This window comes from Phaethon aethereus (assembly GCF_964289735.1).
Source record: "Phaethon aethereus genome assembly, chromosome: 4".
Classification (NCBI taxonomy): Eukaryota; Metazoa; Chordata; class Aves; order Phaethontiformes; family Phaethontidae; genus Phaethon; species Phaethon aethereus.
The window spans coordinates 72,097,397-72,120,764 of record NC_138578.1 but is presented as its reverse complement, the minus strand read 5'-3'; the positions used below and the strand labels follow the sequence as shown (position 1 = coordinate 72,120,764).

Genomic DNA, 23,368 nt, shown 5'->3' with positions numbered 1-23,368 from the left:
GAGAACCTGCTTGCTCTATTGAGCGATGCAAGCTTTAGCAGAAAACTATAGACAGTTAAAAGGTAATTAAGCTTGTATTTATGACCAATGGACAGGCATCATGAGTAATTTCAGTATTATTAGTAGGAAATATGCCTACTGAAAAGTCTTACATGTCTCAATCTCAACAAGTAACCTGTAATTCCAACCTTGCTCAGACAGTATCCACCTTGCAAAAATACAACAAAGGTGAATTTCTAAACTCTTACTTTTTTACTAAACTTCTGAGTCTCAAGGATACTGCTTTCAGTCTTGTTACTGACAAGTTTTATTATTGAAATCCAAAATAATTTACTGATTTTTAGAATTAGGAGGCTTAAAAAAGAACCAAACAACAAACCAGCACCTCAGAAACTATATATGAACAAACTGACCTTCTTAGTTTTTGGTGTACCAGACAGGAATTAAAACAACAACAAAAAATCTCACCAAAGAGAGTCACTTAATGCTGACAGAAACAGCTGATTTTACTTAAAATTTGATGCAGTAATTTCAGGATAAAATTTCTCATTTTCCTCAAAGATCTTTTACATAAATACTCCCCTATCCTAAGCAGTTGGGTTTTCTACCCAACATTTCATTAGAATGGACATCCTTACTTTGCTAGTTAATTGCAAACCAACATTTTAAAATTTCTTCTACAATTCAGCAGGATAAGAACTAAGACAAAGTCTCTATTCAAGGTCAATATTACCAAGCTTTTTAAAATGTGAACAATTCTTCAGCACCTCTTTGAACTGCTATTTATACTCCATCCAAGTGCTTTGGAAAAAATAAACTTTAGAACTGCAGTAAGAATAGCAATTAATTATTACATTAAAATCCTTGTTTTAAAAGTTCTTCTCAGCATTATTCTGTCTTCATTTTCTGGCAAGTTGCAACATACTTACATTTCCTCTGCTTCTGACTGCATAAAGAGTACCTGCAGCCAAAGATTTACACGAATATAGACAACTCGAGACACCAGAGTGCTTGTCACAAAAAATACTGTTCTCAGAACATAAACAATTTACATTATTACACATACCAGATATGGTATATGTAATATACCTTGATTGACATATCTGTCAAAATCAGGCCTCATCTCACAAAAGCACTTAGTCCACAACAGGCAAGACACAGTGATCAGAGCTGTCAAAAGACTGCAGCTTCCCTGACTTGTCATATTCTGTAACTTAGGAAATGTTTTAGAAATAAACATTAAACTGTAGGGGTTTTGAAGTTAAATGTTTGTTTATTGCACTATGAAGTTATAACTAGAGTCTTGGATTTCTGTCTCAGACTAGTGTTTTACAGCATTACTTCTTTGTAAGAGACAAAAAACTGAATTCAAACAAAACTAAGCTACCAAACAAAGTATTCCGTAAGAATGAGCACTATGTAAATGAAAATCCACAAGAAACAAGATTTCAAAATACTTATTTCAATCATTAAATGAAAGACTGACAAAAACAGTGTTTACTGTTATGAAGGCAATTTTCATCTCATCTATTTTATTAATTTCTCTCCCCATCAAGCATCTTTTTGAAGTGATCACCCAATTTTAGGTTTACTGGTGGGGGGGGGGAGGCAGACTGTCTGCAATTTCTCAACATGCTACTGGTTTAACCAATTAAATATCAACCCCAAAACCATGGTACCTGGATCCCTGTCATTTGTGTAAGAGTCAGAAAAAAAGTTATTATTAACCCTCAATATCCTTTCATCCTCTGCGCATTTTTCCCCCCTAAAATATATATGATTGCAGAATCATAAAACCTTCATTTAACTGTCTCCCTATTTTGTTTTGGTGGTGGTGTTGTTTGTGCATATGTACACATAAATGTGTGTATATACACTATCTCTACAGACACACACAGAGTAAACATTGTAATCATTTCACTTAAATACAATCTTATTTAAATATACTTAAGTTTATATACACTAAGATTTCTTTTGATTACTCCCAGTAATGGAGCTACCTCAACTTTTCTTGCTTTGCTCCAATGTGAAGGTTGAAAGAAGAGGTTAGGCTGGAAAAGCAAGTGTTCCATATCCGTGTGAGGATATTGGTATTTCCGTATCCAGCTACTTTGAAAAAAAGGATCACAGAAGAATAGCAAAACTGTAAGCAAGCCCCAGAACTGCCCACATGGACTACTGCCAGGCCCCTTGCAAGAAGAAAAACCTGTGAGAACAAAGCTGCTAGTTGACATATTTATGAAGATCCTAATGAACACATCCAGCTTCTACCTATTTGACCAAAAAAAAAAAAAATCTCTACAGGTAAACGTCTTCAGATGATTCAGAAAACAATTTAAAAAAAATTCAGTGGCATCGGAAAAAAGTATTTCTTTGTATCTCAACAGTTTTTATAAATACTCCTCACTCGCACACCACTAATCATCGATTCTGGCTACAGTTAACAGAGTATTTTTATCTTTTTGTAGAGATGAAACCATGAACATTGCATGGGGCAGCTTGAATGCCTCAGAAGCAATAGTATTGTAACATTATGTTTCACAGTCCAAAAACTAATGATTATTCCCATCAGATTAGCACACAAACATAAATACAGAAGCCAGCCAACACAGGAAATGTGTTTGAAAAGCAGAAAAAAAAGATACCTTACAAGTTACTTTAAAATATCACTAGCATCAAAGCAGGATCACCCTTCTCCCTAAATCCGGGGAGGGGGGGGGGAAACCAACCCAAAAACCAACAAAAAACCCAAACCATATTTCTCTCTTATGCAAGACAAGTAACCTACAATTTCATTAAAGACCGCAAATGTGCAAGCTGAGTTGTCTAGGCATGCAAGAGAAGTAAAAATAATCCTGAAATAACACAAGTCCACAGGTTGTAGATGAATGTTGAACAATAAAAATCTGACAAGGTGGCAGGAGTCAAAGGAGGAAGTTATTTGTTCAACCTTTCAGATCACATGTCTTTTTATTCTTTCAAAACTCTAGTTGAAGGGTTTCTTCCCTTCTTCATCTGTTTTAGGTTATACAAACTTTCAAGTGGAGGCAGACTATGGATCATCAACAAATTTATCTCCTTGTTTTTCTTTTCAACTGGATTTCTCTTACTGCTAAGCAATGCACCTTGATTTTCAGCAATGTGAAGATGTATCAAGAGACTGGTTTCTAAAGCTAAAAATTGACCATCAGTATTCCTGTGGTCTATGTATGAGACTACTACTTTTTGTTGTTCATAAATGAGTATACAAAGATAGTCATATCCTGAAGAAAGACAATACTTCTTGCAATTATTTCTTCATATTTGCCTCATATTTAGATTAACTTTTACAGTAGTCAGAGTGCTGACCTCAATATTCTGTAACTATGAGAGCACAGCAAATTACCAGCAAAATTGTATTTTGCATCACTTTGTTACAGTACGAAGTACTGGGAAAACGGGAGTTCAGAAAACTCACAATCAATGAATTAGCACTTTAGTAACTGAACAAATGCTCAAGTAGCTTCACAAACAGTATGCCAATATATGGAGGCAATGATGGTGAAGGTGGTGGCAGTGAGAATAACCACACAAATCAACCCCATTTCCTTCATTATTCTTGGCCCACATACCTTGACACTCTTGATGGCACAAGTGTCTGTGCTACAAATCTGATCAGGAAACCTCTCTGGGTTAAAATTTCCTCCACCCCAACCAGGTTAAACTCAGGAAACTGATTCACTTTCCCAATCCAGTTCTCCACACAACCACACAAATGCTTGCACAAGCACAAACTGACTAGGAAGCTGTATGGAGCAATAACGCAACCAGGCTGCATAGGCTGGGTAGAGCTTCTTCTTACAGTAGTGTCAGATCAGATTGTTTGTAGTTCTGTGAACTAAAAGACAGACTTTCGCATTTCTGCTGCCTGAAAAAACTCCCTGGAGAGTTTTCACTGACCTGTGCTACAGATTATTTTTTTCTTTTTAAACATTTCCTTCAACAGTCTCTCCCTTTCTCCACTTTTCTATTGAGCTACATGGTATCTGCTGCCTCTGGTACCTTCCTTCAACCTGTTGCCTTCACCTCTCCTGACCTTCTCCAGTCAGTGCACTTCAATTCCACTTCCACTCAATGATGTAATCTGAAAAGTGAACAATTGCTACTATATGTTGCATTTATTTAGCAACTCTGGATTACGCATACAGCATGCACAAAGCAAGATGGCTTTCTGCCCTAATATTCCAATTCCATTCCTTGCTGCTCACACACAACACAAAGTAAACTCAGAATTCTAAGAAAAATCTTTATGCAAAGCTTTGTGGTAATTTCAACATGAACTGGCGCATTGCAACTGTCCCTGACAAGAATAGGTGAGGTATTACAGACAGAAAACCATGACGCTACATAGTACAGAATCTTTTGTAAAATCCTACTGTCATACACAGATTTCATAATTTCCTGAAGAAAAATAAAGAACTCCCAGACAACTCTTGGGGAACTTGCATTTTAAGAAGCCACAAATTAAAAGATAAGCATCACAAGCTAAATCCATCTAACACAAAAAAGGGCATAAAGTCTATTTATTTATTTATAGTCTATTTATTTATAGTCTATTTATTTATTTAAAGTCTATTAAATTAAGAATCTATTAAATAGTTCAAACTTACTTCATCAGAAGCAGAGCGAAGACACTGGACAGCAGCCTGCTTTTTCATTTCCTCTAGTGTTAGATCAGAGCACTTTTTCTTACTCTTTCCCCATTTCTTGTACGCTCCCTTTTCCCAGCCCAGGAAGATGTCATTCTCCTAAAATCAAAATAAAGAAATTACATTATTTAAATTACTAGAAAAACTCAGTACTATAGTAGAACAGAACTACAAATAACATACTGCTCAAAACAAAAACAACCTCACCTTACCTACTAAAAACTACTTTTTGCCAAACTAAAGATTAGTTTGATTACAGAAAACTTGCACTTACTATTCAGAAAAACACATATATTTTTCATAGGACATGGAAGCTATTCACACTTCACTGCAATATTTTCCAATTGCAAAGCATATTCATAAAGATTATTTTATGGACATTTTATGGTTGAATATATTACTGTAATTTACACAAAATAAGTTTGAGAGTTTCACTGATCTCTGAAACAATAAGGATGAAAAGCAAGTAGTTCAGAGTTCGGATCAAACTTAAGAGAAAGCTAAACAAGCCAAAAGAAGAAAATGCAATGTTAGATCCCAAAGCCTTCAACTCAGTCTCACAATGAACATCATTATGACTAGAGGTAGCAGTGCCTATCTTAAAATGAACTGGAACTAATTTTGGAAGAAAACTGGACACTGGCAGGAGGAGGGGGGGTGGAAGTGGAGTCTTGGGTTCCCATACATGTAAGTACATTTAATTAAGAACAATAAAATCAAAGAAGAATGCTATTGTAGTATATGTAATCATCTGAAGATAAGTAGCATCCATTTTGTATCGCTCTTCAGAATTTACAAAATTTATTCTCAGACTTGTTTATTCTTCGCTGTCCATTCACATATACACACACGATTTCCCATGTTCATCTCAAAGAAATATTTTGGCTACCATGAAAATAATCTTTAACATCTTTTAATGTATGCTGAGATCCACACACCCCTGATGTTTTTCAATATACCTGTTTTAACCTTTTCAAACATATCTGTTACTGCTTCTAATGAAATCCAAGCTAAGGCCCACCCTCATTTTAAAATAACTTCCAATTCCCCATGGCTTCAAAATGAAGTAAAGTAAGTTGTCAGTGAAACTAGCTGTCTCTGTGTGATCAAAGAATATGATGGGGAAAAAAAGAGAGTGGAGAGGGACCAATCGCCTTCAGAAGCAGCCATTGAAATGGCTGCCATTCTTGACTTTACATGACCGAGTCCTTCAGGAAGGAGCAGAGCAATTTGTTGAACTTCCTTATTAAAGTCTTATTTGATCACCAAAACTGAAGAAATGGATTTAGTTCTGAAAGAACAAAAAGCTACCAGTCACTCTGTTTTTCCTGATACTTGTGCAAGATGCTAGTGGTTCATTTAAAACAAGAAATTTGAACAGGCTACTGTTCTGTTATTAGAAGGGCTAACAGAAAGAAGCAACAGAAAAATATAAAAAAAATAAAATTCTCAGAAAACAGGTTCAATAGACTGTGCACATCTACACTCCATTTTTTAAAAATAAATTCCTAAGTCTTTTCCAAAAATTAGTATATATATTTCTTTATACACAAAGAGGCTGTAGAGCACTCCAACTCTTCCCAATATACATGTGAAAGTTTACAAACTGATGAGACCCACCTACCCCCCCCAAGCTTCCAAAGCCTGTCCCGCTCATCCACATGGGCACAATTACAAATGAAAAAATACATACCCACGTGCAATATATTAGTCAAAATGAAAATCCAGGCACATCAGCAAATGTGCACTGGGTTAACTTCATTTATTCTGCTTTTAGGTGAAAAGCTGGTTAAGGGAACATTTACACTAGGAAAATGTTACCAAAATGCTGTGTATTAAAGTACTTTTTTATCTATGCCAACAAAGCTTTGCTTTTACACATATGTTAAAGCTAACCTCCACAAAAGTAGCTTTACTAGTCATACAGGCTGGCAGTCTACCAGCAGAGCAGTAAGAACCCTCATGCTTATAGAAATTTATAAAGCATTTCATTCAGTTCTCCACACACATAATTTCACAGAATCACAGAATCACAGAATCACTAGGTTGGAAAGGACCTTTAAGATCATCAAGTCCAACCATTAATCCAGAACCACCATGTCCCCTAAACCATGTCCTGAAGCGCCACATCCACACGTTTTTTGAACACTTCCAGGGATGGCGACTCCACCACCTCCCTGGGCAGCCTGTTCCAATGCCTGACCACCCTCTCAGTGAAGAAATTTTTCCTAATATCCAATCTAAACCTCCCCTGGCGCAACTTGAGGCCATTTCCTCTTGTCCTATCACTAGTTACTTGGGAGAAGAGACCAACACCCTCATCGCCACAACCCCCTTTCAGGTAGTTGTAGAGAGCGATAAGGTCTCCCCTCAGCCTCCTCTTCTCCAGACTAAACAACCCTAGTTCCCTCAGCCGCTCCTCATAAGACATGTGCTCCAGACCCCTCACCAGCTTCGTTGCCCTTCTCTGGACACGCTCCAGCACCTCAACATCCTTCTTGTAGTGAGGGGCCCAAAACTGAACACAGGATTCAAGGTGCGGCCTCACCAGGGCCGAGTACAGGGGCACAATCACTTCCCTACTCCTGCTGGCCACACTATTGCTGATACAGGCCAGGACGCTGTTGGCCTTCTTGGCCACCTGGGCACACTGCCGGCTCATATTCAGCCGGCTGTCAACCAGCACCCCCAGGTCCCTTTCCGCCGGGCTGCTCTCCAGCCACTCCTCCCCAAGCCTGTAGCATTGCATGGGGTTGTTGTGGCCAAAGTGCAGGACCCTGCACTTGGCCTTATTAAACCTCATACAGTTGGCCTCTGCCCATCGATCCAGCCTGTCCAGATCCCTCTGCAGAGCCCTCCTACCCTCCAGCAGATCAACACTCCCACCCAGCTTGGTGTCATCTGCAAACTTACTGAGGGAGCACTCAATTCCCTCATCCAGATCATCTATAAAGATATTGAACAAGACTGGTCCCAGAACCGAGCCCTGGGGAACACCACTCGTGACCGGCCGCCAGCCGGATTTAACGCCATTCACCACAACTCTCTGGGCTCGGCCATCCAGCCAGTTCCTCACCCAGCGAAGAGTAAACCCGTCTAAGCCACGAGCCGCCAGTTTCTCCAGGAGAATGCTGTGGGAGACGCTGTCAAAGGCTTTACTAAAGTCCAGGTAGACAACGTCCACAGCCTTTCCCTCATCCACTAGGCGGGTCACCTGGTCATAGAAGGAGATCAGGTTGGTCAAGCAGGACCTGCCTTTCATGAACCCATGCTGGCTGGGCCTGATCCTTTGGCTGTTCTGCAGATGCCCTGTGAGCACTCTCAAAACCAACCGCTCCATAATCTTCCCTGGAACAGAGGTCAGGCTGACAGGCCTGTAGTTCCCAGGATCCTCCTTCCAGCCTTTCTTGTAGACGGGCATCACATTGGCAAGCCTCCAGTCTTCTGGGACCTCCCCTGTTAACCAGGACTGCTGATAAACGATGGAGAGTGGCTTGGCAAGCTCCTCCGCCAGCTCTCTCAGTACTCTTGGGTGGATCCCATCAGGCCCCATAGACTTGTGGGTGTCCAGGTGGCTTAGCATGTCCTTGACTGCTTCCTCCTGGATTATGAGGAGTACATTGTGCTCTCCATCCCCGTCTTCCAGCTCAGGGGGCTGAATATCCTGTGGATACCTGGACTGGCTATTAAAGACTGAGGCAAAGAAGGCATTAAGTACCTCAGCCTTGTCCTCGTCCTTGGAGACAATGTTCCCCGCCATATCCAGTAGGGGATGGAGATTCTCCTTGCCTCTCTTTTTGTTGTTAATATGTTTGTAAAAACATTTTTTATTATCCTTTACGACTGTGGCCAGACTGAGCTCTAGCTGGGCTTTTGCCTTTCTAATTTTGTCCCTGCTTGACCTAACGAGATCTTTGTACTCTTCATGAGTTGCCTTCCCCTTCTTCCAGAGGTGATAAACTCTCCTCTTTTCCCTGAGTCCCAGCAAAATCTCCCTGTTCAGCCAGGCCGGTCGCCTTCCCCGCCAGCTCTTCTTACGGCACATGGGGACCGCCTGCTCCTGCGCCTTTAAGATTTCCTTCTTGAAGACTGTCCAGCCTTCCTGGACCCCTTTGTCCTTCAGGACTGTCTCCCAAGGGACTCTCTCAACCAGTGACCTGAACAGGCCAAAGTCTGCCCTCCGGAAGTCCATGATAGCAGTTTTGCTGAGTCGTCTCCTTACTTCACTCACAACTGAGAATTCTATCATGTCATGGTCGCTAAGCCCAAGACGGCCTCCGACCACCACATCTCTCACCAGTCCTTCTCTGTTTGTAAACAGCAGGTCCAGCAAGGCACCTCCCCTGGTGGGCTCACTCACCAGCTGCATCAGGAAGTTATCCTCCACACACTCCTGGAACCTCCTAGACTGTTTCCTCTCTGCCGTGTTATACTTCCAGCAGATGTCCGGTAGGTTGAAGTCCCCCACAAGAACAAGGGCCAGCGAATGCGAGACCTAATTTGAAAGATACCTGACACTTGCCTGCAAATTTTGACACTTCAACTTTTAAAAATTTAATCCTTGCAACAAATACACAATTTTTTAAATGGAGGAAGGGAGGCTAAATGCAATTGTCTCTCGGGCACCCACCAGAGAACTGTGTGTATCACCGTCTCACCCCTCCTTCCAGAGTAAGCATGCTGTTCGTGCACTCTGGGAACAACACGGTTCATCTTCTAGGATGCAGCGATTGAGGACAGAGCTCCAGCAGAATCCTCTCCCCCTTTCTAACTCCTTAGACAATACACAGAAAATTTATTTCTGAACATACAGTTTTCAGTCACACCTGGCTGCCAGTGCTTCACACTGCCATTTTAAGTTTTTGGTTTTTTGGTGGGGGGGTGGGGAAACCACCACTGTTGAAAACTTGAGGTTTTGAATTTTTTCTCCAGGACAAACTCACTAATTTTTTAGCCTCGGATTTTATAGGATTAGCAAACAACATGGATTACAGCTATTCCACATAAAATTTTGAAGTTTAAAATCCTCATGTAAACTACAATATTTATCAGCACTAGATATGTATTAGATATAACCTAAATTTATTGAGGACCTTGCACTTTCTGTACAAAAAAAAAAAAAAAAAAGCATTACAGTAGAATGGCTAAGAAACAAGAAAATGTCATATTCCCTAGAGAGTGAGTTTGTAGAACTTGAGGTATGACACAAACCAAGTAGAGTTCTGTTTTTATGATGACTAAATTGATTTAAAAAAGACAATCCAGTAATTTCAAAAGGTTTAAATTAATCTCTTGCATTTTTCATGCTTTTTTTTCCCTTTGTCTCCAGTAGTCAAGAACTCATTAGTAGGTTTACTCCTTAGACTAGAAAATATTAACTCCATGACAAAACAGGAAAGAAAGCAGTTCAACAAACATCCTGTATGCATGAAGGCAAGTAAACTAGTTACTTCTCATTAAGAGAATCACTAAAGGCTTCTGTTCTCTTCAGCTACTAGAAGCCTTCATTTACCTTTGTTTCCTACCAGAACTAGAGATCATATGACAATGCTCACCTCAATGCAAAAGCTCTACCGTAACTTTGAATTTTCACAGTTCTGTTCAGTCGTCACTGAACGTTTCATAAAGCAATGCCACCCCAACTTGCAGATTTAAGACGTGTGCACACAGAGAAGAAAAACTGAAATTTGGCTTACAAAATTCTAATATTTAAAACAGACTACCACTACTTAAATTTTTAAGGGATGACCACCCAATATTAAATGAATATCAGCAGGAAGCCAAGGCCATGCAGGTATTGGAAAAATTCAAGTTTGAATATCTAAACTGCTACCTGAACATCTATTCTTTGGAGTACTACTGTACCTACTTTAAGAACCATAAGTGTGGTTAAAGAAATGGTCATAAAGTATCTGTATTCTTTATGCTAATGCTGCCTCAAGAAATCCAGTATATGGGGGGTTTAATTCAATCCTGAATTAATATACAGGCACAAATTTTAGAAAGAGATTTCTAAATTGTTTCTCCTGCTCAACTATACAAAAACAGCAATTCTACTGCTTCCCTCCGCCCTACCAAGAAATTGCAAAAGCAAAAGAAAAGCAAGTCTGGCAGTGATTCTTCTTGCTTTCATTTGTTACAAAGATAATAGAGAAATATCTAATATTGGTATGAGAATAAACATGACACCTTGTAATAAGACTGAAAGAAAATTGTTTTGAAGCTCATAGTGGCACAAAAATCAAAAATTAGTGTTAAAACATACTTCAGGAATGTTGCAGGAACTACCCATATTTCATAAAACCTGGTGTCAAATTCACTGATGCTGAAACACTAGGTGACTCAAGGTCACAGTTTCTATTCAGGTAAGTAAACAGGCTTAAATTTTGCCTTATCAGCAGAACAGGAAAGGAATCAGATTTAATAACCTGATCAAACTCCCCAAATGAGGAAATCAAATCAGCAGAAAAACACATTTTAGAAAAAAAATCAGATTTTTTTTCTTAAACGTCAGGGAAACTGATTCCCTAACATTCTCCCTGTGTAAATGCACTAATTTCTCAAATACAAAATAATCACACACAGAGTCTCTCCCTTTAAGAATACAATTAAAAGAATGCCATCAAAACAAGTAACCCAAACATCCAGACAAGATCATCTAATGTGAAAAAGAATTCCCAAAATTGTTAAGGTATGCAAGCAGAGTCCTGCAAGGTTGAGTAACATATGTGAACAATTTTTCTTTCTTATAATTCTTAGTTAATAGATTAAGACATATCTCCAAGGAAGGGCAAAAAAATTGCCCACAGATTTTTTTTTAAAAGGGGCAAACATTTGCCAAAGACTCAGCAGAACAGTTGACTGGTATTTTTGCCATGAGTAGTTTGGAGCTGTATGTCTACTGGATGGCTGGCCAGTTCCTGTCCAGTGCAGTACATAAAGATTAAGTTTTGTCTGCTTGTTCCAAACTGTGTCATTAGTCTGCAGACTCCTCTACCAAGCTGTAGGAGAAACCTTTCTTACAAAACTCTTCTAATTGCATTTGCATGTCTTTAAAATAGATCATCAAATTACTGCACAGGCCAAAGGGAAAAACAGAATGAATGCTCATATGGACAGAGTGAACAGTGAATGAATATGCCGTCGTTCCTTAAAAAGAAGATCAAAAAATAGGAAAAGACAGATCACCCAAAACAACTGCTATACAGAGGTCATGGATTGTACAAGACACCACAAACCCCAAAATATTTTGATAGAACTACAGAATTTGCAGATTTTTGCCTGTGAGACACAATAGTCTCAACTCAAGCCAGCAGCATTCCCCAAAGTCATGCACATTCTCTCTCCACAAACACACCCAAAATAATTCCTGAATATCAACACGCAGTCCACAAAATTTCCCTGCTAAAGTCTATCTTCAGTGTATCCTAAATCAGTGACTGCTGTCAAGGTTTGTAGTGAATAAATGAAAACAAAGACTTTATAATCTGACATAATGAAAACCCAGGTAGTCCAGCAGTCCTGGTCTCTTCTGGCAGCAAGAGTTTGAATTTACAGAATTGATGTTTAATTAAATCAAATGTTTGTGTAGACAGGTATGAACCATTGTGCACTGCAAGATAGCTTTTCCAAAAACTTATTCAAAGAAGTCCAAAAATCAACTCTTGAGCTGTTTGCCTAGGAAAGGAATGGAAAAAAATAGGCATACATTATATCCAAAATGGAATAGGTGCTCACTACCTCTAGCAGGATCTCATAATGGAGGATTTGGGGAAAACTGCAACAGATTACAATGATATTTCACGCAAACTATATAAATAACTTCAGTGATCTTCCCTGAAAAAATACTTCCCCTAAACTGAGATTCAGGAAAAACTCTCATGGATTGCTTAGAGCCACAGGGATATACACCTTTTCATAATTGCTTTTGCGAAAATTTTAGGAGATATTGCATCTCATTATAATTAATGAAAAAGGTCTAATGGGCAAGGATTGGCTCAGACATTCCTCACAGGCTGCCTCAGACTGAGACAAAGATAATGAGGTAATACATATGCAAGACAATTCAGAAGAAAACATGAGAACAGTGGCACAAGCTGAGCTTGTATCTCCAAAAGACATGCGACAAGAGGTTCAGCAGAGAAACAGCAGATAAGTACACTTTCAGAGAGCAGCGCAAGTTTCTCCATGTGAAAAGCCATGCTACCACAGAATGGAGAGGACTGGAAAACAATCGCAAAGTTAGATAATTACTCCAAATCCAGGTATTGCCAGGGAAAGAATTACTCTTAGACTTTTTGTGAAAAGCCAGAGGACCATCTAGCCACTGCAAGTCACCTCTTTCCCAGTTGCTGGAGCTGGAACATTACAATTCTATGCAGTTGGACAGTAACAGAACACCTGATAATGTATCAGACCACATCATGTACTACTATGACTTCAAGGTCCTCAAGGCATTCCAGACTGATGATTCCACTATTTGCAGGCAGGGAAGAACTTTACCTATCGAAACCAATCAATCTGAGTATAAAATCCTGTAAACAGAGTTTCTGTCAATTATAAACTCTTGCTTATAATCCTAACAACTTGAAAGAGCAGTCTATGTGTTGTTCACTAATTAGAAGTTCTGCTTGGTTTCAGCCTAGAGTAAGAAATTTGATCACACCCACTCCCAAGAGCGAGAGAACATGCAAATGCTGCATCTGTTGAAATCCTACGTTTGTTGAGCAGGCTGCCTTTAGAATTTTGCCATTAAAGTAAAAAGCAGAAAATAAGAAAGTTTAGCAAGGCTATAGCTACAGCTATAAAGACACCAATGTACTTGCACGTCTTAATTACATGGCAGAAACAAAGCTAAGAACTCAACAGAAACTGCCACTACAGAGTCCAGATATCTGAGAGAGACATGTTATGACTGGAGAAGTTATTTCACAGCATTTACGGTTGCTCTGTTGGGTTTAGGAAAAACATTGTGTGGCAAGCATCACAGACCACTGTATTCACCTGATTTCAGAGCATATAGGCAGTGCACACCTATGCTTGGAGACATACGGAGACTTGGTCTCCTGTATGGAAGCAATGGTCTACTGTACAAAGCACACTAAAGGAGGTACCTCAGCTAGCCCCAGGATCTGAAACAGTACAACTGCATCAGCACAGAGATGGCTGCAAATAAATCCTGACTGTTAGGAGGGCTAACCAACCTGGTACTTAAGCTTGTATCTCTGCTTTGCATTATGTAAGCCTTTGTGACAATACATTAGTAGTCATAACTTAACAATAAAAAAGTGATCGTGTTATTCTTTTTGCGTGACTGAGAGATACACATAACTAAGCATTAGATGCTCTTTAGAAAGTCACAAAAAGGTAATATAGTAGTGATCTAAAAGATAGCTTTGATTACTCAGAGCAGAAGCTAATGGTAACATTTTAACTATATTACACAGATATGCCTACTTCAATAGGATAGTACATAAGTTAGGCACCACAGAGCCTACAGAAGTTTGATGTCCTGAAAAGGACATTTCACATATTGGAACACACGTACTTGCAAAGGAATCAGCATTTCAACAATCTCTCACACAGGTACAAAGCCACAAGACGGTTTGAAAGAAAAATTTCTCAGATAACCATAGTCCTTAAGAACAAATGCTTTACTTTTACACTAACATATCAGCTGAAGCTGACTGCCCTGAAACCTGTACAGTTTGCACAAATACAATGACCCTGAGAGCCTACTGCTGAGCTCCAATCCCTGCCACTGCAATTCCTATCCCTAAAATGGAATAAAGAATACAAGTGATACTCCAGATCTACCCCACATCTGACAGTCACCAAGACAGAAATACAGAACAGAGCACTTAACAATTAGTAAGTCAAATGCCAACTAAAAATTAATAATTTTTTTAAAAAGAAAATAAAATTTTAAAAAAAAAGGAAGTCCCACAGACACTGCACCAGTACAAACTTGAGTTGCATGGGTATGAACTGTTACATGAGCTTTGGCTGGAAGCTCTTGTACTGACAGTACTTGCAAAGGACCCAACTGAAACCACTTCAGCAGCTGCAAAACAACTATAGGTGCAGCTGTTCTTCACAAGCCGATCTACAGGTGCTTTCACAGGACAAAGCCCACTGCCCTGAGGGCATCACAAGTCTGCTCTGAGACTGAAAACAAGGGGCCCTCTCCTGCTGCACACACAGCAGTTCAGAGACGTTACCTGGGACTTTTCTGAGGCACGTGCCTTTCCAGTAAAGCCATTTCAGTCATCTTTCACTGCTTAACTGAAGAGGAATCCACAACTTCCCAATTTTTCTCACAAAGTTAATATTGTATACAAAAGATTTCTTTTCCAAAGTTTAAATAAATGACAGTGTGAATTATATAGTCCTCAGTTAGTCACTCCTGAAGGGGAGGAGAGGGTGGGAAGAACACAGCTAAGTTTTCCTCTATGAACTTTAGTTATCTGAGCTTTTACAAAAGTTAAACTATTTTCTATTAATAAATAAGTTTTACGGGCATATTAACTTGATGATAGAAAGCAGTTTAGAAAGCAGTACTATAAGCATTACAAATCTGCTCTTTCTTCAGTTTACATGTTTATGTATGAGAAAAAGGGGGCAGTTTATTCCCAACTCTGCAAACATGTATACATCTGAATAGACTGAGGACTTCAAATAAATCATCTAAAAAATTACAGGCAGAAGTCTTGTTCTCACAGTTCTCTTTCCTACCTAACTATTCTTCTCTTCATACACACATTTCCACAACTTGAATTTTACATACTTAGTTTGGGTAATGATTAAAAAACTAAGGTGAGAAAATTTTAAAAATTATTCCTACAGGAATGTTGTTACACAGCATAAGAAGCAGTAACACAAACTAAACTAAAATGTTTTGCATTTAAGAAATTTACTTCTACATGTTGCTGGTGAACTTTGAAACTTAGTGACACCTGTGTGCAGCAGTCACACAGCATTACTATACTATAACTGAACTATACTCTGCGTATTTTAATACATTTTAAAAAATTGGGTTTGAATGACCCACAGTTATTTCTTAGGGATGATAAAAAAAGCAACTGCAATTATACTAGAACCTGCATTGTCATCTAAATAGGCATACCAGACAGATTAACTTTTAATATAGGGTTAGTGTAATACAGAGGACCAAATCCTCATTTCTCTTCCTATCTTTAGGTTATGGATGAGATTTTTCACTTCAAAATACATCCTCTTCCCCCTAAAATACACATGTTAAAAACTATCTAGACATCAGGTCCCTCTACTGGGTTAACATGGGATGGTAGGGAGGACAAACACCCCACATCGACTGGATCTTGGAACCTAGCAGGTGTATCACAAGTACTGTCAGCAAAAAATGCCCTGTGTCACCAGCACACGCCAGCCAAATGCAGAAGAGTCAGCAATGTTACCTCCATCCCAGTTCAGAGTGATAAGCCAAAAGCATTTACAGAGATAAAACCACAAAGACCTAAAATTTATCATATGTGGGCTGAGGTCTCTTTTCCACCGCTCTGTTCTTCTCTTAATATAAAAAAGAAAACTACATTTTGCACTTTACATACGTATATGTTAATGATGAAAAAGCAAGAATAAACACTATGATCAGAGAGTCAAGCAGAAGTGTAGATATCATTCTGAAGACTTTTTCTATCCCTCCATGTAAAAGATTACCTGAATGGAACTATTTCAAACCAGTCTAAAAATAATTAAGTCTTCCAGAATGAAACCCTCCCTCTTATAAATTGAAAAAAATCAAAAGGAAAAATCTCATGCTGGTCACAGAAGAACACAGTTTGCAGTACCAACAGCTACTTGTTCTGAGCATTAAGAAAATATTATCTCTTAAAAAAACTTTTTTAGGTTTTTTGCTTTTAAGGGTTAGAAAAAAATGTCAACTTCCAAAAATTAGTTGAAAGAAGTAGATCAAAAGCAACAGAAGACACTTGATACGGAAAGTATGCATAACAAATGCATTTAGACCTTCATGCTGCATGACCAAAGGCTTGCAAAGACTTTATCTCACAGAGTGTCTAGCTGTGGGGTTTGGGTTTTGTTTGTTTGTTTCTTTTTTTCAAATAAAGGCTCCATTCCTTCAAAAGAGAGAACAGTCCGCAGGCAAAAAAAGCACAATCTTGTTACATTCAGAAACAGCTATGCTTACAAATAGTATATACAAGATACAACACAGAACACTGATTTTAATACTGTACAAATACAGATCAGAGAAGTAATATTTCACACAAGATGTATTTTAAGGCAATGTCTTCCACTTCACACAGATTATACTATCTTAATGCAGTATGTACTGTATCACAAACTGGTTTGAGAACATATGTATCTAAAATACACTTTTAATTCGCATTTAAATAACGATCAGAAATTTTAAAAGTTCCTGGTTGATTTAACACTAGGAAACTAAGAGCAAGGCATTCTGATTAAAAAATCAATCTAGTCTGAAGCCAAAAGGCTGTCTCACAATGTCTACATCCCCCTCAACACCAACTCTGTGGGTCCCCAAAAGTTAAAGATATGTCATTAGTCTCAAGGGTTTTTCTCCTTAATTTATCTTTTATTCCAACATAAGAAAAATCAGTAATGCAAATGATGAAAGCATATATACTTAACAGAAACATTCTGCTCTTCAGTTACCATCACACAGTCTTTAAACCCATACCAATTTTATGAGGTTTTCCTTAGCAGACCAAAAGCATCTAAAAGGTCATCTACCTTAGAACAAAATACCAGTGGTTTCCAAACATCTTGAACAGAGACCAATGACAGGCCTCAAATCTTAAAAAAAAAAACAACCCAAAATAACACCCCTACCACACCTAAATAATGAATATGTTATATAACATTGTTCAACAGATCCCTTTAGTAATATTGACCATGTAGACATCTAATTTATATGTAAATCAATTTGAGAATCATGTTCTCTACAAAGTTTGTAAGCAAGAAACAACCTGGGTGGGTGGGGGAGGGGGCGGGAATCTACCACTGAAGTCTTTACTTGTCTTCTGATACGACAGACCTAAACTAACTAGCCACAAAAAAAATGAACTACTTCTATGAACATCCTGCTGTGTCACAGTAATCAAGGAAAACGTGCAAACCCAATTCATACGGTCTTTGTATTCTCTCCTCCATCAGTCAAAGGTGGGGAAAAATCCCAAAGAGCCTCCTCCCTTCCACACTCTTAAACTCTCCCACCAGCAATATCATTGCTGTGAAAAAAAAAGGGGGGGGGGGGGATAAAAAAGGGAAAAAAATGTGCACACTAGGAATGAAGGACTGCTTCAGAACTTCTGTATCTTAAGCTTTTTGAGTCATTTCCAGAAGTAGCAAGTATGGCCTGACTAACAATTCTGCTATAAATGCCAACAGTAATTAAGTTCACTTCAGTACTTGAGTATTTTTTTAAAAAACATTTAAAGTGTGTATATTTAGGAGGTGTTATGGTAATTCTTTATCGGAGTGTATGTGTAACGTATAACCATAGCAGTTCTGGAAGATCTTGGTAACACAGTGCAATTTACCATTACCAAGATTCCTTTCTTGAAAGCTCTCTAGTACTTTGAAACACAGCTGGGCAAAACATACCTGCTTATCAATTTTCCCAAGATTTTAATAGATATTTCAGTTCAAGCCAATGAGTCAGAATAAAAACTGCAATCATTCCTGTAAAATTTGGTTGCAGTGTATTAGGGTTTTACTTTCACCTATGTTTTCTGTAGTGTGCCTCCCTCCACAGCCCCGCCACACAAGTACTTGCAAAAAGCCCCCATCAACTCTCTGAAAACTCATCACTTATTGGTCTATTATTTTGCGATATTGTGCCTGCATCCATATAATGATACCCAAGAGAGACCACTCTAATTGGGGAAGGCATGGAATTAACAGTAATAATAAAAACCAACAAACAAAAGACTCCCAAAAGCCAGACTCACACACACTAGAATCAAACCGAAAAAAACCAAAACAAAAGAAACCAAACAACCCCACACACCAAACCATTGAACACTTTTTATCTTCTATCCACATATGAAACTACTTCACCGTATAGAGACGGATAATATTGGAAGAAGAGAGGTCAAGTGACCAAAGCCACAGAAGTCTGCAGCACAATCAAGACCAAAAACCACACATCATATATTACTAACAAACCAGAAGGGAACAAACATCCTGCCTATTCTCAAAAATAACGCTGAAGACCTAGTCAGTCAAGTCTCCCACATTCTTTTAAAATACTTACTTTAAATGTAAACAGAAGTGACTGATATCTTACATAGCAGGGTCTGCCTAGTAAGGTTGGGGATGTTTTTTCATTGATTTATTTTAAGTCTTTCTGTACTTACCTGACAGAACCTTAGTCCAGGGCTTCAGAGTTCCATTTCCCTGCTACAGTTGATGACACCACAATACTATAAAGAAAACATGGAAGGACGCTCCCTGAAGCGACTAAAACAGTGCTAATGATGTCATCAACATCCTGAGGTGGAAAGGTCTTAATGACCATCTTAACTTCAGTTTGCAGCATTTCTAATGACGATGATTTATACAGTATCCACAAGATTAAGACTTCCCAAATTTGTCCTCTTCACCACCACCACCCCCCAAAAAAACCTCACATTGCAATGGATTGTTCATATATGTAATCCCATTCTGGGTGTTCAGAGACCACACGTTCTTTTTAACCTGTTCAAAACAGAAGTCATTGCTGGATTTTTGGCTAATCAATCCCCACAGAAACAGTTCTAGAAGCAGAGAATCACAGAATAGCCCAAGTTGGAAAGGACCTCAAAAGACCATCTGGTCCACCCTTTCGAGGGAAAGGGAGTCTAGATAAGATTATCTAGCACCCTGTCCTACTGCATCTTGAAAACCTCTAGCAATAGGGACTCCATCATGTTCCTGAGGAGGTTGTTCCACTGAATGACAGTTCTCACTATGAAAACCACAACAACAACCACCACCAAAACAAATTCTTTCTCCTACTGAGATGAAACTTCACCCAGTGCAACTTGTACCCACTGTCCCTTGTCTTCTCCGTGTGGCTGCTCGTGAAGAGAGAGTCTCCATCCTCTTTGTAGCTGTCCTCTAAGTTGGGAAGAAATCACTGCAATAAACCTGCTATTGAGAGCAGTTCTTTCCCTGGAAATTCTGTCATCTCTTTCAAGAATCAAAGGGATCATATGGAAGAAAAAATTTGTGAGATGCCAAGAACCAACTCTTCCATGGGAATTAATCTGAACTGAAAGAGTTCAGCAACTCTCAGCATTTTACTCCTAAACATCCAAATGAGAATTTAATTGCTGCACTCTTCCCTGATTTCTATTTGTAAACAATACTAGTATTTGTTTTTCCCCTTTGTCTTAATGTTGTACCCATCACCAAAATTGGATTGAAACTGCTTATATGCAAACATATGCTTTAGAATACAGATCTCCTTGTTTCAGATGACTTAACAAAATCAAAATTAATTTTAAAATGCCAGGTCATACAAATAACCAGTAGGCAATAAGTAAAATAAAAATAAATAATTCAATAAATAATAAAATAAATAAAAGAACAAGCACGTGTGTTTTAAGTTCTCAATTCTCCAAATAAGAGATTTGTATTTGCAGTCTTTAAAGACTAAACTATTTGAGAAAAGAGTCAGGTAGCAGTGTGTTTCACAACATATGCATCCAAACATTATTACAGAATATCATCCCAAAACTAAATTGGTATTCGGTCACAAAATTTAGAAAACTTATTTGAAGTAGAGGGAACAAATTCAATAGCAGTATGTTATTATCAGGGTCAAATTGGAGGAGGTAGAAAAGAAACTTTCAGCTTCTTCAAATCTCAATGTTGTTCAGAAGACATCCTGTACGTTTGTACTACAGCACCCGCTCAGCAACACAGGTTTGGCTACTCTGTCAGCATGTGGTTTTCTTCCCTCTTTGGCTCATTAGGTTCAGATAAGCAACTTGGAAAAAGAACAAACACATTCCTTAAAGTTCTGCTATCTACCCACGAAGCACTGAGTTAAAGTATCAAAATGAGAAATAAACTGAATGAGGTTTTCATAATGTAGTTACCCAGCTTCTTGCAAAGCCCGATAAAAAAGAAAACTAATTTTGGCACTTCAGTCATTTCAAATTATCACAGTAATGACTTCACAGTTATGACTGCGCTCTAAAATGGACAAAAAAGAAACAAGTCTTCATTTTTCCCCAACGCCACAGGGCTATCTATAAAGCACCTCAAATTCTGGTGTGCTTTCACCTGGTTTCTTTTTTCTGTCCTCACCCCACATCCCCCTTTCAACCAGGTTTTGGAACTTTATTCTGTCCCCTTATGAAATACAGCTATTCATGTCTGACCAAGACCTAAATAAGTTCACTTATTATGTTAAGGTACACTCTAAAGAGTACTTAAAGTGTGAGGGGTTTTTTATTATTATTAATCATGAGGTTGTTCCTGATGACTTTCACTGCTGCCGAATAAACTTTTGAACAAAATTACTTTTGCATATAAAGTTTTCCGTTTTGCACAATGGAATTATGAAGGCACAGCAATGGTTGCTATGAGTTCAGAAAGTGGTAGCATCTGACATGAGTTGTTTTTCCGCTTCAGCTACATTTACACCTATTCCACAATATCCTGCCCTGCTCTTGCTGGATTTTTAAAAAAGCTAGAAAACGATGAAAAGCTGTTAGGTAGCAATGTGCGAAGTATAACTAAAACAGCAGCAACAAGAAAGAACTCATAATTAAGCCACCTAATAAGAGGTATTTGCTTTCCTTCCTTCCCACTGTAATCACAGCCACCTTATAAGACAAAGCCTATGATCAACAGCATCCTCATCCCTTTTTAAAAACTCCACAACTTCCCCAAGTCCTATATTCAGAAAACTCCACTATTAAAAGTATTTTGATATAGGTTGATGATGCAGATAATTAAACTTTAAAAGAAAATTAAAAAGAAAAGGTAAAAAGGTGAAATCAGGACTTAAAAGTATGTTCTAGGGACTTATAAAATCCATAGTAATAAAGGCACAAGGAAACATTAACAAAGCGGTGCCTATCTGATACACAGCTTCACTCTTCTTCCCCTGCCTTTTTGAATTACAGCCATGTACAGCAACTCACTGTTCCGCAACTCTCTCGCATGCCTTTTGTCAGGATTCAGCATTAACATTCTTTAGGAAGAGATGAATAATGTATGTGCAATAATGTATCCTAAATATTTCAATCAGAAAAAAAGTGAGCTTTTTTTTATTCTTTACTGAAAATAGCACAAGATTAAATCCATGAGGAGAAGTGATGGGCAGTCCACTAGCTACTGTGAAGCAGGCCAATTTGACACACAGTTTACAAGAATTACATTAGTTTACTAATATTCCAATATTAAATTAACCTTACAGTCATGAGTACTGAAAGTCTGCATTCATGATACAGAACATTCCAGTGTTAGTAATTCTGGTATCAGTTTCAGTTGTAGCAATATGGAAAATTTTGTTTAATGTAATTGCTCATACTGCAAACTAACTACATTAATCTCAGTTCACCCATCAAATTTGATCCCCCTGTGGTTTATACCCCCTCCCCGCCCCCACCTGAGCCATACCCATGGTAATACACAAAACATAACTGATACAAAAACTCACTTTCACTGGACAACATCTAAAATATGTAAATACCTGTTCCTGCAGGTCGTAGTCATAGCTATCATGCAGCAGAAGACTGAGGACATACCGAGTATAAATCATGGCATCAATGCCACACTTCTCTAGCTCTTGTCCCAGCCAGGTCTGCACTGGACCCAAAGCATGTAGCAGAGACATTTCAGAAACAGATACAGGGCCTGGATAAGAGCTTGAGGAGCTTTCAGATGGCAAACCATCCACAACAACTGTACAGATAGGGCGCATGAATCTAGGTGGTTGGCATCCTTATAACGTGAAGCATTTTCTGTAGTTGATATTCCGTCGATATCTGGAGGTGATTTTCACTCCAGTAAATAGGAGAGAGGCTTGACTTCTAGGACAATCATTTATATTTCCTGGCAGTTAGACGTCTAGAGACGAACATCACTCTTCAGGCATGACCAGTGAATAAACTAAATCCTAATAGCAAACACATATGTATGTGTTTTTCTACCTTAATTTCACATTGAGGCCAGATGCAAGTCCCCAGCAGGACCTATAAAGAGGAAAAAATGATAAGTTGTGATAATACGTATCCATACATGAATAATATTAAACAGTGAAAGAAACACCCAATGTAGAAAGCAGTCATTTACATACTGCTTAATCCACATATATAGTACATTTATTCAGTGTCATTTTGAAGAGTAACAGGAATTATTCCAAGTGTAAAGGTGACTTAGAAAAGGTATTTTTACAGGAAGAGAGACTCTTTCATCAAAGACTTCACAATTAATCCATTGATTGAAACATATGTTTGACCTAGCTTTATGGAGAAGTTGAGATTTTATTCCTTTCACTATCAGCTGAAAAAAAACTCAGTTTGATAACAAAACCCCAATCTATATTAGTTTGCGTAAAGACTGACTGTATATTTTGCATCACTAAAAGACAATACAATCCTACTGTTTTGCAGTGATTTCTGTTTCTGGAACAGAAGAAAGTGCCTTGTTTGTAAAAC

At 38.3% G+C, this 23,368-nt stretch overlaps 1 protein-coding gene across 1 annotated transcript in view; it reads right to left on the bottom strand.

Moving 5' to 3' along the window:
* KIAA0232 overlaps positions 1-22,632 on the bottom strand; it is a gene marked incomplete at its 5' end in the record, with an annotated part of 51,879 nt that extends 29,247 nt beyond the window's left edge. The window contains 2 exons of the mRNA XM_081999079.1: positions 4,650-4,787; positions 22,402-22,632. Of these exons, the coding sequence (XP_081855205.1) occupies positions 4,650-4,787; positions 22,402-22,632 (369 nt within the window). The remainder of the gene's footprint in view (positions 1-4,649; positions 4,788-22,401) is intronic.
* Positions 22,633-23,368: the final 736 nt, after the last annotated feature.